Source organism: Monodon monoceros, unplaced genomic scaffold (genome assembly GCF_005190385.1).
Source record: "Monodon monoceros isolate NGI ecotype Baffin Bay Population unplaced genomic scaffold, NGI_Narwhal_1 Super_Scaffold_1, whole genome shotgun sequence".
Classification (NCBI taxonomy): domain Eukaryota; kingdom Metazoa; phylum Chordata; class Mammalia; order Artiodactyla; family Monodontidae; genus Monodon; species Monodon monoceros.
Window position 1 is genome coordinate 61,506,788 of NW_021703765.1, and position 17,068 is coordinate 61,523,855.

The 17,068-nt window shown below is 54.6% G+C and overlaps 1 protein-coding gene across 1 annotated transcript in view; it reads left to right on the top strand.

Moving 5' to 3' along the window:
- The first annotated feature begins 3,672 nt into the window (after nucleotides 1-3,672).
- UBE2L3 (ubiquitin conjugating enzyme E2 L3) overlaps nucleotides 3,673-17,068 on the top strand; it is a 42,816-nt gene continuing 29,420 nt past the window's right edge. The window contains exon 1 of the mRNA XM_029229341.1: nucleotides 3,673-3,729. Coding sequence (XP_029085174.1) covers nucleotides 3,703-3,729 — 27 coding nt within the window. The 5' untranslated portion in view covers nucleotides 3,673-3,702. The remainder of the gene's footprint in view (nucleotides 3,730-17,068) is intronic.

Below are 17,068 nucleotides of genomic sequence, written 5' to 3' on the forward strand. Positions count from 1 at the left end.
GTCCATGGGCTCTGGCCACCCGGGTGCCATCGTAATCCCCAAGCTGCTGCCTCCTGAGGACCCCGTGGGGCTGCCAGCAGTGTCTTGACTTGCAGCTGCACGCTGTTGCCAGGACAGAGCCATCCTCCGTCTTCTTCATCTGCATTCCTCTCCGCTCTGGGCCTATTCCGACCACCCTTCTCTCTCCATAGCCTGAAGCTCGAGGCCTTGTCCATCTCCCACTGACACTAGTGGCAAGACCTTTGGTCCAGTTATTTGGCCATTGCTCTAGGTCAGGGGACGGTCTTTCCTTCATCAAAGGGCACCCAGTCTGGCTGAGCACCCAGTCTGGTCTGGGCAGAGGGTGGGGGGCAGGTGCCATGTTAATTTCTTCATTCACTAAACAGAAATCCTCCAATGGGGTTTGTGAAGGAAGGGAGGAAGGAAGGATGGAAGGATGGAAGGAAGGAGGGAGAGTAGGGGGGCATAGCAGGGAAGGAGGGAAAGAGGGAGCCCTTTGGGTTGGCTGAGTCTCCCAGCCCTTACTTTACCCCACACAGTCCAGGAGCGGACTTGGACTGGACCCTTAGATGGCCAGGGGGCTGAGAAAAGCTTGATTGACCCCTTGAGCCTCAGTTTCTTCCTCTCAATGGGGCTGGTAACAGTTCTGACCACAGAGGATGGTAGGGGGCATCAAAGAAAGGCTTGTGAATCGGCACCGGCAGGACCCAGCACACTGCAGGCCATCAAGTTCCCCAAGCAGGGTGGCAAGTCATGTGCTGAGGCCTGACTGGCACTTGCAGAGGGACAAGTGGGGGAGGGAAGGACAAAGGCATCTTGGGCAGTGGGGGCAGCGTGGGCAGAGGCCAGGGCACAGGCTGTGGGCAGGTAGGGATGCGGGACTCGGGGGTTTGGGCCAGCAGAGGGAGGTCAAGGCAGAGCCTCACCACATGGACCACATTCGGGTCTACTCCTGGAGCCCTCTTCCCAGCTGGGTGAGGTAGGGCAAGCTACTTCTCTCAGAGTCTCAGCTTCCTCCCCTGTGAGACAGAACATCTAAGCGCATGGCCCTGTGGTGCCAATGAGCTCAGTGGAGGGTGTAAATGTCCGGCCCAGGGCCGGACACCCCTTCGGCCCTATGGAGTGTGAATACCGTTGCCAAGTCCCTGCCTTGCCAGAGGCACTTCCTTCTTGCTGCAATGCCTCCTCCCATTCCTGGCCCCTCCCCTGTCCTCTGAAGGGCCCCTGTCTGAGCCTGAGTGCCTCAACAAACCCTCACACCTCTGTCATTTTCCTTGGTGCCTCCCTGGGGTGTAACAAGCCCCTTGAGGGCAGGGACCTGTATCTCCTCCCTGAACCTAGAGGTGAGCACCCAGGACATGTGCTGACTGGAGAAAGGAGCAGCAGGTGGTGAGTTTGAGCAGAAGGGCCTGGAACCCAGAAGGAGGATGGAGAGGAGGAAGAGGTCACTCTTTTTTTTTTTTAATTAATTAATTAATTATAATTTTGGCTGCACTGGATCTTCATTGTTGCGTGTGGGCTTTCTCTAGTTGTGGTGAGCAGGGGCTACTCTTCGTTACAGTGCATGGGCTTCTCATTGTGGTGGCTTCTCTTGTTGAGGAGCACAGGTTCTAGGCGCCTGGGCTTCAGTAGTTGTGGCACATGGGCTTAGTTGCTCTGCGGCATGTGGAATCTTCCTGGATCAGGTCTCAAACCCGTGTCCCCTGCACTGACAGGCGGATTCTTAACCACTGCACCACCAGGGAAGTCCCGAAGAGGTCACTCTTGATGGGAGGCTCGGGGAGGTAGCACAGAAAGGTCAGGTCTGGATGAACAGGATGGCTGAGTGGAGGGGAGCTGGTGTGACCAGAAGCCAGGACTGCTATGCGGAACAATGAAGGTTTAAGACCCAGAGAAGGGTCCCACAGTCCAGGCGGCTTTCCCACCGGGGCTGTGTGCTTGTTTATGGCCTTCTGCTTTCCAGGGCCTGTGCCCACTTGCAAAGTGGGTGCCAGGGAGCCATCTTGCCATGAGGGTGAGGATACAGGAGATGCTGCAGCAAAGGTTAGTTCTTGGCACTCGGCCTCTTCCAATCCCACCCCCCTATTCCTGGTTTAGCACGTCAAGGTGAAGGGTATGCACTGCACTTCCTCAGCTGGCTTGGGATTTCTTCAGGGTAGGGTCCCCTTCCCTCTGAGGAAGCAGTTCCCAATAGAACTGTGTTCTTTCATTGACCTGGGCCCACTAAGCACCAGGCCCAGTGCACAGGAGGACCATAAAGTCATTTCCCAGGCCAGGCTCCCAGGTCCCCTGCAGCTCTAGGGAGTAACTGATGGAGTCCCTCATACATTTGCCAAATGTGTCTTGTTGTTTTTTTTATTTATTTGGTTGCGCCAGGTCTTAGTTGCAGCATGCGGGCTCCTTAGTTGTGGCATGTGAACCCTTAGTTGTGGCATGCATGTGGGATCTAGTTCCCTCACCATGGATCGAACCCGGGTCCCCTGCATTGGGAGCGTGGAGTCCTAACCACTGTGCCACCAGGGAAGTCCCTTGTTGTTTTTTGTTTTTGGCCACGCTGTGCAGCATGCGGGATCTTAGTTCCCCAACCAGGGATCGAACCCGCGCCCTCTGTAGTGGAAAGGGGGAGTCTTAACCACTGGACCGCCAGGGAAGTCCCACATTTGCCAAATGTTTAGGAGCACCCACTGTGTGCCAGCCCTGGGGGGAGATAAAGGACAGGCAGGGTCCTCATTGCATGAGGCTTATCATCTAGTTTCTTCCCCACTCTCTCCCCGTGTTAAGCCTGGGCTCTCAGGTCTCTGGGTGGGAGGCCGGCTCTATTCCAGGCTATCCATCTCCAGGGCTCTTTTCCTCTGTCTTCTAGTGGGAAACCAACTGCTCTCAGAATGGAGAAAAACTCCTTCACAAGGCCTGAATGATCTGAAGCTGCACCCTCCACTTTGCCTGCACTGCCACCGAGGTCCAAACCACCATCACCTCTTTGCCTGGATGGCCACAAACAGCTTGTACATGGCCCTGCTCCCCTTCTTACCCCCTACCTACCTCATCCTCCATTCTCCAACCAGAGTCTTCTCCTTATACGCATTCATCTGACCATGGGCTTGCCCTTCCGTTCTCAGAGCTGCTCCTCCCCACCCTTCACAGGTCCCAGTGGTGGCTGTGGAGCCAGCAGCCCCGTCTGGAACAGAATTGGGCTCTGCTCCTTGCGGGTTGCATGACCTTGGGCAAACCCTTGGCCTCCACTGTGCTTCTGTTTCCTGTGAAATGGGGCTGTTCGTGGTGAGTGTTGGCTATAATTACACTATTTCCTCAGTGAGACTCCCTGACCGCCCCCCCCCCCCCCCCCCCCGCCCATGAGAAGCAGGTTCCCACAGTCACTTTCCCATCACCTCGGCGCTGATTGGTGCCTGAAATAATCCTGCCCCTTCACCCATCTCCCGCAGCCAGTATCACTGTGCACCTACTGTGTGTCGGGCCCTGTTTCCCAGTGCCACCGCACTGGGCGCCCCGCAAAGGCAAGGTCCCCGCCGGTCCCTGCGCCCCGGCGCTCCCAGGCCGCCGGCGCTGTACCCGCACCGCGCCCGCACACAGTAGGCGCCTCGCCCGCCCGCGCCGCCGCCCCTCCCCCGCTCCAGGAAGTGCGGGGGCTCCGGCGCCGGCCGCCGCGATGCATTCTGGGCCAGCAGCAGCACCAGAGCCAAGATGGCGGCCAGCAGGAGGCTGATGAAGGTAAAGACCATTCTCCGGCGCCGGCGGGCGGACGGGGAGTGGCGTCGGCCGGGGCCGCGCGGCCGCCCGGACCCCTCGGGGCGCCGCCGCCGCCCCCCGCCTCGCGTGGCGCCGCCGCCCAGGGCCGTGTGGTGAGGGAGCTAAGGCGGCCACTAGGCCGCAGCCCAGGAGGGAGCGCCAGGCCGCGCCGCCCCGGCCCTTCGCCGGCCGTCCGGCTGCCCCGCCCGGCCCGCGGGCTCCCTCCGCGAGGTGGCGGAGGCAGCAGGAGGCCCACCGGACGCCCGCGGGAGGCCCGAGCGCAAAGCCCGCGCCGCGGAGCTGCCCCGCCCTGGGCCATAGCGCACCGGGCTGGAAGCCGCCGGGCCGGGCGGGCGGGGGGCTCGGGGCGGGGGCCGGCGGGCGAAAGTTAGGCTGGGCTGCCGCGGGCGATCTGGGTGTGCGGGGGCCGGCAGACTGTCGCTGCGACTGCCGGCAGACTGTCGCTGCAACTGCAGAGTCACACAGCGGCAAGTTCGGCCCCGGGGTGCAGGAGAGCGGGAGGGCGGAGGGCGGGGGGCGGCCGGCCGCGGCGCGGGCCTCCTGCCCCGTCCTCGTCATCCGCGCTCCGGGCCCTGCTGGAGCAAAGTGCCATTTTAGGGGTGGGAGTGGGAGTCAAAACCAACCAAAGTTTATAAAAATAACTTGCTACTTTGTATCTTGAACGCGGCGGGGTGCATTCTTGCTCGCTGGCTCCCCGGGTGAGGAGCACAGATGTCACCCGGGCCCAGTCCTTTCTCGAGTGTGTTTGCCGGCGTCCCCCAGAGCCGATCTCGCCTAGGTTTGCGAGTCGGCCGCCCTGCCGGTGGTGCTGCCGGGCTGCACCGGGCCGAAAATCAAAAGGGCCCAGGAGCTGATTTCCTGGGGGGAGATAAAGGGCTGGGGTTCCTCCTGGGCAGAGCAGTGCTCCGGAGAGCCAGACGTTGAGTTTGGAGTCCCAGCCTCCGGGCCCTCCCTCCCTGGGAACGTTTCCTTTCTTTTGTTCCCTAAGGACTAGACACGACATTGAACTTCATAAGAGTGGATTGGAAGTGGGCACAAAAGAAGAGTCAGCAGAGTCCAGATTTCTCTCTTCTCTGTCAGTGACACCACCGTCCACACAGTCGTCCGGATGGGAAGACTGTTATTCATTTATTTCCCTCTGTACTTCCCAGAGGCAGTCATCCTTGATGCCTTTCGGATTTTACTTTAAAGGTTTCTTGAGTTCCTGACTTATCTAGTCTTACTGAGATTACTTGAATCCATACCCTCACCTCTCAGGTGCCTTTCTGAGTTCTCTCCTTCTCTGACTCGCCTTCTTGGCCACCACAGTTCTTTTTCTAAAGCAAATATTTAATCCTTTCATGCTCCTGTCCTAACCTCCGTGATTTTATTGTCCTCGGAGGTTAATCCTAACTTCCTGGCAGTAAGACCCTTAGACTGCTGGAAAGTAATCTGTTCAGCCACACCTCCTGCTCCTTGGTTTGCCATCACTCTTGCACCTAATCACTGTAGCTGCCATTTTCCTTAGCCTTGACTTTGTGCAGCTCCGTACTTCATGTTTATGATGGTGTGTAATCCTCCCTGTGAAGTAGACCCTATTATTCCCATTTTGTAGGTGAGAAAATGGAATGCAGGGAGAATCGCTGGCTTGCCCCAGTTTTCTAGCTAGGGAGAGAGTGAGCTGTGATGTGACTAGTTCTGTCTGACCCGAGAGCCCCCGGCCCTTAGGTGGCCTTTGCACACGCTGTTTGCTCTCCCTGAGAAAAGCTGCCTTCCCCTCGCCTTTCATCCCCTTCCAGGGAAGTCCTGGGTTCAACTCCGAGGCCAGCTACTCTGAGGCCTCGCCTCCCCCATCAGAATGAGTTGTTTCCGCCTTTGTGTGACCACAGCACTTTCTTTATGTTTCTCTTTGAGCACTTGTCACAATCGGATTTGTGTTAGACTTGCCTTTCCTACCAGGGTCTGAGTTCCTCAAGGGCAGGGATCTTGACCTAATTCATCCTGGTATCCCTTAGTCTAGGCCAGTTGACCCAGTTTGGGGCTCCCAGGCTCCCAGGGGTCTGAGAGGGGAGTTACTATGGTTTTTCAATTATTTTTGTGTTTCAAAAAAATTAGAGCTTAGGAAAAAATATGTAACATTGAGTACTTGTTAAGTGCTAGATCATTTAGGTAAGTTTTTTTTAATGTTTTCAGTAACTCTTAAAGGTAGTGTGTTGTCATCTTTATTTTACCAACGAGAAGGTTGTGAGGCTTAGTGGACCATCCTGGGGAGAGATGAGATGCTACATCTCCCTGTCTCCATATCCCAAGTTCCACGCCCCTTATCACATGGCCTCCTTTCTTATTCCAAGGATGCACGGAGGAGTATGTTGATTCCTGACTCTTGCCTGGAGATTCTTTCAATTTAGTAGGGGATGCTCGTTACAAGATGGTAATCATTGGCTCTGAGAGTCAGTGTTTAGGCCTGGTTAATTTAGAAAAAAAATTATTGAATCAGGTTGGTCAGTACACGGGCTGGATAATAAAAGGGATTTTCAGTGGTGAAAAGTAAACATGTTGAATAATCAAATGGATTACATCTTAAAGAACTGGAAATTTCCTCAAAAACCATTTTCTGAGACACTTGGAGTCAAAGATTTCTTTGTAACGATGGACTATCTGCAGGTAGTGTAAAATACATTATTAAAAGTAGAGTGATTTGCATATATCAGGCTGAGAAGTTATTTTAGGCAAAGTGAATATGATAAAGTCTTTAATTTAAAAAGCAATTGCCAAAAGGATTAGCCTTTTTTCAGAACACTTTTTAGGAATTACAATGTTAATAAAACATTAAATACATTTTAATTTGCAAGCAGCTAATTCAGCATTGATGGCAACCACCAGATTGTAACCATTGCTTCAGTCAGGAGGGGAAACCTACAAAAGTGAAACCTGTAGGTGTGGCTGAGGGAAATTGATTGCAGTCTGTTCATTTCTTTTTAGCCTCTCAATTGCACACATCTCCTGGAAGGGCCCTCCAGCTGGGTATCTTCCCAGAAGGGCTTTTCTCAGTGGGGAAATTTGTAGATTTAAAAGAGGAGTGACATTTTATTAGTTATTATGGCATAACTCTTGAGATAAGGAATTGAGATTTGTAGCAGCCTGTTAATGCTATTTAAATACTGCTCACTCAGAGTTCCATATTGGTGTACTTTCAGCCCATAATCACATGTGAATGAGTAGGAGGAGTTGCTAAATAATAGTTCATTCCTTGGAATTCATTGTACTAAGCAGTGAACTAGTTTGCTCTTGAGTGCAGGTATAGTACTCCCTGAGGTTGGGTAATGAACACAAGGAGCGGTGAGTGTGTCTGGTGGGTGTGTTGTGCGTGAGGGGAGTTTTACAGATGGTGTCAGTGTTCTGAATCCACTGGGTTTTTGGGACTCGAGGAAAGCACAGCATTTTTTACCCTAAATTCATGCATCGCAGTGAGTTGGGACTATTTTGGCCTCCCTTAATGATATTCTTTGTAAATGTTTCTCTCTTAAGAGACAATTGGGACAGGCCCTGGGAAAGAGAGTATGCTCATTATTGCAATATTGGAACCTTTTCTTGAGGGGTACACGAGAACAAAAACACTTGTTTCAGGGTACTTAGACCTATTCTGATTTTGCTACAACTCTAAGAGGCTGTTGATTTAGTGTTTTATTACATCAGGTCACTTGAAAGTATTCTCACTCTTGGAAAGTATCACTAAATATTCAAGAGATAACTTCTCTTTTCTTTGATGCAACAGTAAGTTGGGAATTAAAGCTTACAGAACCACAAAGCCCTCCCTCCTGGGCCTGGACTCTGGTGGTCCCCCACACCCCACACCCCCGCCCCTCCTCAGGAGTTTCCTTTGAATGGCGCCGGACCTGCAGGCCTCCGGGTCTGAGCCCCGCCTGCGCCCCCACGTCTGTCTTGCCTCCCTTAGTTAATGGGCCACTTGTCTACTCCATCACCAAGGAAGAACCTGGGGGAACCTGCCTCATCCCTTCCTTCCACATTGAGCCACTTGCCAGATTCTGCTGAACTAGGCCTTTATCTCCCTTCTCCTTCTGTCTTTTCTGCATCTCCACTGCCATGCCCTTAATGCAGGCCGTCCCTGTTGTGGTGGACACCTGCCTGGGATCGCTCAGTGGATTCTTTGTGCTCGTCCCCAGTCAGCTCCTCACTCCCACGTCATCCCTAAGCGGCAGTGCGTTGGAGGGAAGTGCTCACGCCCAGGCCTTGCCCCCAGAAACCGGATCCGGGTTCAGTAGGGCAGGACCCGTGCTCCTCAGCGTGTCCTGTCCGGGGTTGGGCTTGTCAGTCTCGTCTCCCCCGCTTGCCCTGGGATCCCCTGGGCCCGCGAGCTCTGCACTCCTCGGCCTCCGGGGGCCACCCGGCTCGTCTCTCTGCACCAGGGCGACTCCTTGACTCAGCTCCGGGGGGGGTCTCCTCTGCACTGTGCCCTCAAGGAGCTGAAGGAGGGAGAAGAACGGCCCAGCCTAGAACAAAGGTCCTGGGCTGCCTGTGTGTGCTGGACGCTTGCCAGCTGAGGAGTGAGGGGGGGCGGATAAGCCCCTCTGGCGGGAGGAGGCCAAACTTGGTCTGGCCCTTCACTCTGAGCAGGGCTTTGGTAGCTTACTGGGCAGCTGGTGAGGGTGAGGAGCTTTCATCCTTCAGAACAGACGTAGTAACCCCTGGCCATGTGCTTCTTACCTTGCTCGGTCCCGTCCTTGAATTTTAGGGAGGCCACCCCTGTGGCGCTTTCCAGAAGCACTGGGGACTGACCTGGTTTTACCCTCTTCAGCGTGCCCAGCGCGCCTGGCCCTCCAGGACAAGCCTTCCCTCCCTTGGCTCGGCCGCTGGCAGAACTGCCTCTCCACGAGGGGCCTCACGAGGCCAGCACGGGTGGGTTTCAGGACAGGTGGCAGAGAGACGCTGTGCCTTTCAGTTGAGGATCCAATGGAGCCCCAGGTGTGGCGTCCGGAAGCGGCCGCTCGCTGATGAGGGCTCTGCTGGCATGTGTCTCCTGTCCAGACTCATTCTGTGTGTTCTCGAGGGCTTGGGTGAGCCTCACCCTCGCCCGGGAGAAAGGGGGAGGGAAGGGTCTTCCATTCAGGGCAGAGCTATTGAGAGTGGAATACTGCAGAGCGATTAAGAGCTCAGGTGCTGGAGCGTGTGTCCTGACCCACCTTGTCTTAGCTGACTGAACCCAGGCAAGTTGCTTAACCTCTCTGTGCATTAGTCATGTCATCTGTGTGAAGATTGAGTGTGAAGATTGAGTTACTACATATCAAGCGCTCAGAAGAGCGCCTGGCATGTACTAAGTGTGGGTGTCAGCACGGGAGCCAGGAGAGTGGCCTGGTGGGAGGGAGGGAGGGTTTGGAGGAAATGGTGCTGCCCTCGGGGGTCGTGGGTTGGGGCAGGGAGGACAGGAAGTCCCCCTCTCCACATGCCCTCCCGACTCTTGAAGTCACCTGTTCCTTAGGGTTAGTGAGAGGTTTCCTGAGACAGCTGTGCGAACGTGTCTTTGTTTAAAGATGTTTACTTTTTCCAGCAAAATTACACAGCTCTTGAATTCAAAATCAGTGTCTCAGAATCTCACCCATGTGTTTTTTCTTCCTGTGCTGAGTGTGTGGGCCAATGAGGCTGCTGAGCTGGGCTGGCGGTCCTGTCAAGGACGCTGTGCCTTTGGTCTCCTGCTCCAGGTCCTCCAGGCCTTGGCCACAGTCTCTAGTGTCCAGAGCTGCAGGGCCCTGACAGGCGGGAGGCTGAGGCCCGGCCACCACCCACGGGTGGGGCCGCCAGGTGCTCCCTGCTCTCAGGGTTTCTCTCCTGCTTTTCACATGGCTTCCCGTAAGAAGGGACGGGATGGAGAGTAAAGTTCATCTCAGGTTAGGTGGTGGTGGGGTTTGTGCTGTTTTGAATAGTTCCAGGCCTGTATCAGTTGGAGTTTTCCGTACTCCTTATCTGGCCAGATTTTGTTTCTGCTTCTCACTAGCAAGTTCGGCAAAGGGGTGAAGTGTGCCGGACAGCCCCTGGCCCAGTGGACACATGTGCAGCCAAAGCAGGGACTGGCATCAGGTCCAGTGCTTCTGCTGGTGCTCCCTGTCTGAGCGGGCTGGGCAGTGGCTGTAGCTCCAAAGTCAGATGGCCCCTGAGCCCTTCCTGAGATGGTCTGTAAATGTGTGCGCCCGCCCCCCCCTGCCCCCCGTGCCAGTCATTGGGAAACTCAGCACAGGAAAGCCACTTTACAGGTGGATCCGCTGCGTGGTCCACATGACTGTCCCTGTCTCCATCCCAGGATGCTGAACTCCAGAGTGTGTGATGCAGGTCAGAGTGCCAGGCCCACCCCCGTTCAGTTGGAGGCACACACGCATCCCGGAGTGAGGCCACCGTGCAGAGTGGGCCAGAGCGTGTGGGCAGCGCTGAGTGTCCCCTGCAGCCGTGTCCTGTTGGCACGACCATGCGCAGGCGGCCTGCTCCCTGGAGCAGCGTGCTGTGGTTGAGTTCTCCAAGACCTGGTTCAGATCCTCATCTCTGCCGCAGGCTCATCTGTGTCCTTGCCCTGAGCCTCAGTGTCCTGATTTCTCCAAAGGGACAGTGACACTCCCTCATAGAGTGAGGACCATCGCTGAGTGTGTCGATCGTGGCAGTAACTGAGTGTGACATAGCTGGCACACCACTGGCTCGCTGTGGAGACATGATGGTGGGGCCCCCTTGGCTGAGCAGTCACTGAAATAAGAGACTCATGTCCTGGAGCTTTGAAGCCTTATGTTTTAGATTTACAGTGTATTGAATTACATTAAGGTCATAATTGAGTGTCATTGCCACTGGTTCCTTTGTGCAAGCTTGGAAAGTGCATTTCTGTCAAAATTAGTCACTTTGATACAGTCCCACAAGCAAGAAGTAGCTCTTTCAAATTATTAATGTCCCACCAGTTGCGTGGCTGGTATATGACAGGGATCTTGTACTTTCCCTTGAACGTTGGGCTCTACCTGCTGGGTTTCATTTTGCCTGGATGGGAGAGCCTAGAAGTGTTCTGGGCACAGAAGAAACAGTTGCGGGGTGACTCGCCATAAATGGAGGGCTCAGGTGAAGGCTGTGTATGTTTGTCCTTTTGTCGTCGAGAGTCTGGGAAAGTGCAGTTCCAGGGCCGCCAGGCCCCCCAGGATCCTGACCAGGGAATGGGAGCCCCCGCCCCCCTTGCACACCGCTCTGTGGCTGGACATCCATGGAACAACGTCTCTGGCTCGGGCTCTAGTCCTGGCTCTGCCCTGTCCAAGGTCTGTCTGTGACTGGGCCCCTCTCAGCCTCTCTCCAGCCTTCCTTCCTGTCAAATAAAGCTGACGGGTTGGCCTGGCCCCCCTCAGGGGCATCGTGAGGCTCTGGTCTCTGCTTCTCACTTGGGGTCTGGCTCCTGCTGTTCACGTGGCTGGGTGGGGTGTGCGACTCTTGCACGAAGGCCGGCATCTTCCCTAGCATGCCTCCTCCTGTTCTGCTTTGTTGGGATTTTGAAGGTGACAATGCCCTGTGGAGGGGAGTGTGATGCGCCATTGGCAGGCCCCTGTCTTATGCTTCTTTGTCTTTTTCTTTTTAATTGGATCAGGTCATTTCTGAAAGCTTTGTGCTAACCGTAAACATCTTCATTTCTCATTTAAGGCCCCCGTGAGCTCTGGTCGTAGGCTGTCAACACCAATGTCATGTGTATGTCCTGTTATATAGAACAGATAGAATATGTACGTTGGTGCCCTGACACTCTTAGATTTTAAGAAGTGTGGTGACACAGTTGTGGAGGGGAATGAACCGAACCCTAATTGAGTACCTCCTGCTAGCTTCAGCAACATCCAGCGTTTCTTGTAATTCTCAGCAGGGCCCTATGGAGTAAGCTTCCTACCGTAAGACTAGACTCCTAGACTCGAGCTTCAGGTGGTGTGAAGGGTGGGGCTGGGTTGAGCCCGGGCCTGTCTGACTCCAGAGTCCTCTACTCTTCCTGGTCCACTGATGATTTGTTGAAGCAACCACCTACCAAATCAAAATATTGTTTCTGTGTATTATATATAAAATAAATGTTGAAGAGAATGGTTGGGGATTGAAATATTCTGCTTTTATCGCCCATAGGAAGGTTCAGCAGAGAAGGTTCAACAGTAGAATAAGCAATATAAGTCACAGTATGCACCTTCTAAGAAAAGTTCAGACTGGTTTCCGGGTTTCTGTTGGCGCAGACTTGTTGCTGTCAGAGGGACTCCTCGCCTTGCTTCTGTGTGCTGGCCCGGTGGGAGGCCTTTGCTCTGGTAGGAGCTTGTTTGCAGATGTGGAAGTAACACTGAGTCGGGGACTTGGTCTCTTCTTTGCTGGAAGGCTGGGTTGTTCTCAAGGAGGGGTGCCCCTCACTGTGGCCCAGGACCCCTGGCCCAGGTGCCTGGTGCTCTCTGGAGGTTCTCAGTCTGTGGGTCCACAGGAGTCAGGCACCCCTCACTCCCCCCTGCGCCTGGGACCCACACCCTGGCTGAGTCCCCAGAATTCGTAGCCTTTCCAGCCAAGCTCTGTTCCTGTTGCTTCCCGAACCACCCGGGGGTTCCTTCCTTCTACGGCTCTGCCTGCGTCTCCCACGGGGACACCTATTCTCTTCACCCCAGGGTCCATCCTCCCCCTCCCTCAGGGCTGGTGTCAGCCTCTCCCGTGAAGCTGTTGGCCTCTGCTGTAGCCCCCCCCCCACACCCCCGCAGGTCCCCAGAGCAGCTCCACTCTCTTAACCCAGCTTCAACAGCCAGGAAGACCTTCAGCTTTACTTTCTGTAGTTCTTTAGGGGCGCATTGTGCTTTTTTCCATTTAGCAAATAGGAAATTACACCATGATATTAAATATGCCTTTTTTTTTCTTAAATATGCCTTTTTTAAAAACTGTACCAGTGCCCCCCTACCTTGACACTTGCTGTCCATAGCATTGATTTAACATCTGAAGCAGCCATGACTCAGACAGCTGATTTTTCCTTTGTACATCTGTCTGGATTTCATTTTTCTTTTTTGTTGTTGAAGTATGGTTGATTTACCGTGTTGTGTTTCAGGTGTACAGCACAGTGATGCAGTTATATATATACACATATATATGTTCTTTTCCAACTTCTTTTCTCTCTTTTTTTTTTTTTTGCGGTACGCGGGCCTCTCACTGTTGTGGCCTCTCCCGTTGCGGAGCACAGGCTCTGGACGCGCAGGCTCAGCAGCCATGGCTCACGGGCCTAGCCGCTCCGCGGCACGTGGGATCTTCCCGGACCAGGGCATGAACCCATGTCCCCTGCACTGGCAGGCGGACTCTCAACCACTGCGCCACCAGGGAAGCCCTCTCTTATATGTTTTTATAAAATACTGAGTATAGTTCCCTGTGTTATACAATAGGTCCTTGTTGGTTATCTGTTTTACACATAGTATGTCTGGATTTCTTAAAGAGGACCATGGCCTCACACTGATTAGGAACCACTGGCTCCTGAGGGCTTCTCAGTGTGTGAGGATTACCCAGGGAGACTGTAAACAGTCGAATATCAAAGAAGGAAAGAAACAGAGACTTGGTTAATTCTTCCCCAGCTCAGATGTGTACACTGCATTGAGAGATGAGGGCGTGCTGTGTATAATGTGTCCTGCTCCCTGTCTCTGCTCAGGGACCAGCAAGTCTCCTGCCCCTTGCTGGTGCACGTGGGGCTGTCGGGCAGTGGTCGCTTGTGCCTGATGCCACGCTTTGGCCTAGAGTGTTGGCGACATGCCAAGTTCTCCCTCTGGGCTTTGAGGAGTGCAGCCCTCTCTCTCCCTCGCCACTCACCCTGCCCAGGAAGCCCGCTCCCCACCAGGAGGGAGACGTGTGAGTGTCTGGTTCTCCTTCCCCGGTGTCTCTCTCGGCCTGTCAGCATTGTCCCATCTGCCTGAAGCAGCCAACCAACTGCTCTCGCAGAACTGTCGCAGACCTTTGTGGGGCGTGTTTTGTCAGTCCCTGTGGTTCTTGGCTTTGGTCTTCCCAACTTCGTTCTGGAGCTGGACCTCTCTTTCTCCCACCATCCGTCAGACATTCCAACTCTGAATCGATGTGGCCTCCTTGCCATTCCTTCCCCCGTTCTTCATCTTCAGTTACAGGCTGCAGTCATGCTGGAGGGTTTGTTAGGCCTTCAGATGAATCCGTCTCTCTTTTTTTTCCTATAAATTTATTTATTTTTGGCTGCATTGGGTCGTTGTTGCTGCACGTGGGCTTTCTCTTGGTTGTGGTCCGCGGGCTTCTCATTGTGGTGGCTTCTCTTGTCGCAGAGCACAGGCTCTAGGCGCGCGGGCTTCAGTAGTTGTGGCTCACGGGCTCTAGAGCACAGGCACAGTAGTTGTGGCGCACAGGCTTAGTTGCTCCACGGCATGTGGGATCTTCCCAGACTAGGGTTCGAACCCGTGCCCCCTGCATTGGCAGGCGGACTCTTAACCACTGTGCCACCAGGGGAACCCCCGTCTCTTCTCTGAATGACTTGAGTCGGTCTTCAGCTTGTTCTCGGTGGAGGCGTGATTGGCATTTCGGGCTGATCAGTTCATGTCTGCGGGACTGTCTTGTGCATCTCAGGACTTTCAGCGTCCCGGCCCCCAAGAGTGTCAGTGGTTCTCAGCGGCTGTGGCTCTGGAGGGTGGGAAGCTGGGTGGAGCAGTGTCACAGGCCTGGCATCTAGTGGGCAGGGCTCAGCGCTGCCCTGTTGAGAAATTCCCAGGGGCTGCCTGGCATTCCTTGAAGATGACAGGACTGGATGGCCGGCTTGTTTGTCTTGGTTTCTCTTACTTCTGCCTTATACCCACTTCTTGTTGTTTAGAACTATGCAAAGGCACCTGCCTCGTCATCTTTGCTGAGCGTCACTTGACAGCGAGGTGACTTGAGCTTACCTGGTAACCGTGCTCCGGGTTTCCCAAGCCTCCCAGCTCTGCTGTCACAGCATCACCGTCTTCTCCTGCGGGTGGTGGGGGGCAGGGCGGGGGGCAGGGTTGCTGTCCTCCTCGCACCGAGCAGCTCCCATCTTTGTTCCCGTGTCTCTTGATATCAGAGCATGATAGTTGCCCGCCCTGCACCCCTGCCAACACGCCACTCCTCCGTTTCTTGAGCAAGGTTCAGTTTCTCACTGCCAAGTTACGGTGGACAGTCCTACCTGCCACGTTTTTGTAATTTCCTTTGAAATGTACCTCCTTGTGTTTATTACCCATACCTTGTGTGTTAGTGTATGGATTTCTGAAGCTGTAAAGTATATTTATAGATTATTTTAAAATTTATTTTGTCCTATGAATATTGAATCTATTCTCTGTTGTTTCTTCTTTCTTACTCTTTTTTTTTTTTTTTTAATTTTTTGGCCTTGCTGTGCGGCATGCGGGATGCAGGATCTTCTTGAGCAGGGATTGAACCCGTGTCCCCTGCAGTGGTAGCATGGAGTCTTAACCACTGGACCACCAGGGAAGTCCCTGTTTGACTGTCTAATTTCACAATTCTATCTGGAATTTTTTCCCATCTGTATTTGGTTTAAACATTTTTTAGCTTGGTAGGACTCAGCGCTACGGGACGTGGTCTCTTCTGTTTCTAGACAAGAATCTTACTCTAGTGCCTTGAGCCAAGGGCCGGAAGGTCCCAGTACATAGAGAGCCCTGTTTACCCCAGAGCCTCGCCCCTCTCCAATCCCCTGCTTCCCATCCGATCACTCACCAGATCACTAAGCAGATATTGTATTTGTGTGTGACCGTGGGCTCCTGGGCTTCCTGACCCCTGCCGTGCGCCTCCTCTTTTGGAGCTTACGTTCTGTTTGGGGAGTGGACCAGAGTGGGAGTGTGGGTGTGAGATTTGTTTCTTCCCCTTCCTGAATGTGTCCAGGCTTCATAATCCCCAGGGGAGCCTTTCCGATGAGCCCTGGGCATTAGTAGGAGGACCAGCTGACAGCTGGCAGGTCGGGTGGTCTCTCAGGTTCCATGCTTCCCCTCCTGCGGGCTCAGGAAGAGGGGCCAGGCCACCCCTTCCCCCACTGCTGGGGCCGTGGCCACTAGCATCTTCCTCGTGGAAGCTGAGCATTGCTTAGAAATGGAACTCATCCTCTCACTGTGCAGCTTGCTAAAAATCCCCATTTCTATCCACCCCACACCTGCTAGACCAGAGTTTCTGGGCCTGGGGCCCAGGCCGACGAGTGTGGTGGGCAGCTAGGGCTGGCAAGCAGCAGTCTTCCCTGTGGGAAGAGACTCAGCCTGGCCCCTGCCACCAAGCAGCAGCGTGTCCCACCTGTCTCCTCTGTGCGGTCACTTGATGTGCTGTGCTCCTTATCCTGCCCCGTGCCAGGCACACCAGTAACATCGGCTCAGCCCCCTTTCTCGGGACTCTTCTCCTTCCTTATCTCGTATCCCCCAGGGTGCCTTGTACACTGGCCGTTTGATGGGAATGTGGGACGCAGAGGTTGGGGGGGCTGGTGCAGAGCCTCCGTGCCATCCTGCGCCACGGCACCAAACATGAAGGGGCTTCCTGGTTCTAGAGGGCTGCGGGGGCCAGACCAGCGAGGAGGAAGCCCGGGCTGTGGGACGCCATCCTGTGGGCCCTGCGGAGGAGGCAGGGCTGGGCTGGGTGGTGCTGTGGGGCTGGAGAGAGAGGCATCCAGGAGATGCGGAGGACGCTGTTGTGTCGTGGACGAGAGCCGGGTCGGGGTGTGGTGGGGGAGCGCCTCACTCCAGGCTCTGAGGATGGAGGAGCATGGGGGACCCAGGTGGGCGGGTGGCTGTGCAGTGGGTGGCTTGGGCCATAACGCCTGTTGGACGGTCACTCGAGTTGTCGGGGAAGCGGTGGGAAATGTCAGGCTAGTGCAGCTTTGAAAAACAAGTGACAGACAATTCTAGGCTAGAGACGGGACAGGGCCCTGATGTCGCCTGGCTGGCTGTGCTTTCTGGATGAAGTGGCATTTGTATGATAACAACCCTTCATATATTTGCAAGGCGTTTTCTTGCACATAGCATGGTTCCCCCTCCTTGTCTACATCTTTGGGTCTCAATGCCCTTTTGCAGCAGAGGAAACCGAGGCTTAGTGAAGGTTTCCATCCTCCCCCACCCCCCCTCCAGCCCCAGACTGGGTCGTCGGGCCCCAGCCATGTGCCCTGTGGAGGGAGAGCCCTTCTGAAACTGCACTCCGGCGTTGGGTGGAAAACTGTGGGTTTGTTTGCTTCTCTTCCCCAGTTCCATTCACCTTTACACGGAGGCAGCGCTTCATAGATCTGGGTTGGAAGGAGTCAGATCTGCAGCACCTGGCCTGTGCCCCTGCTGCGTGGGGACAGCCCATAGGG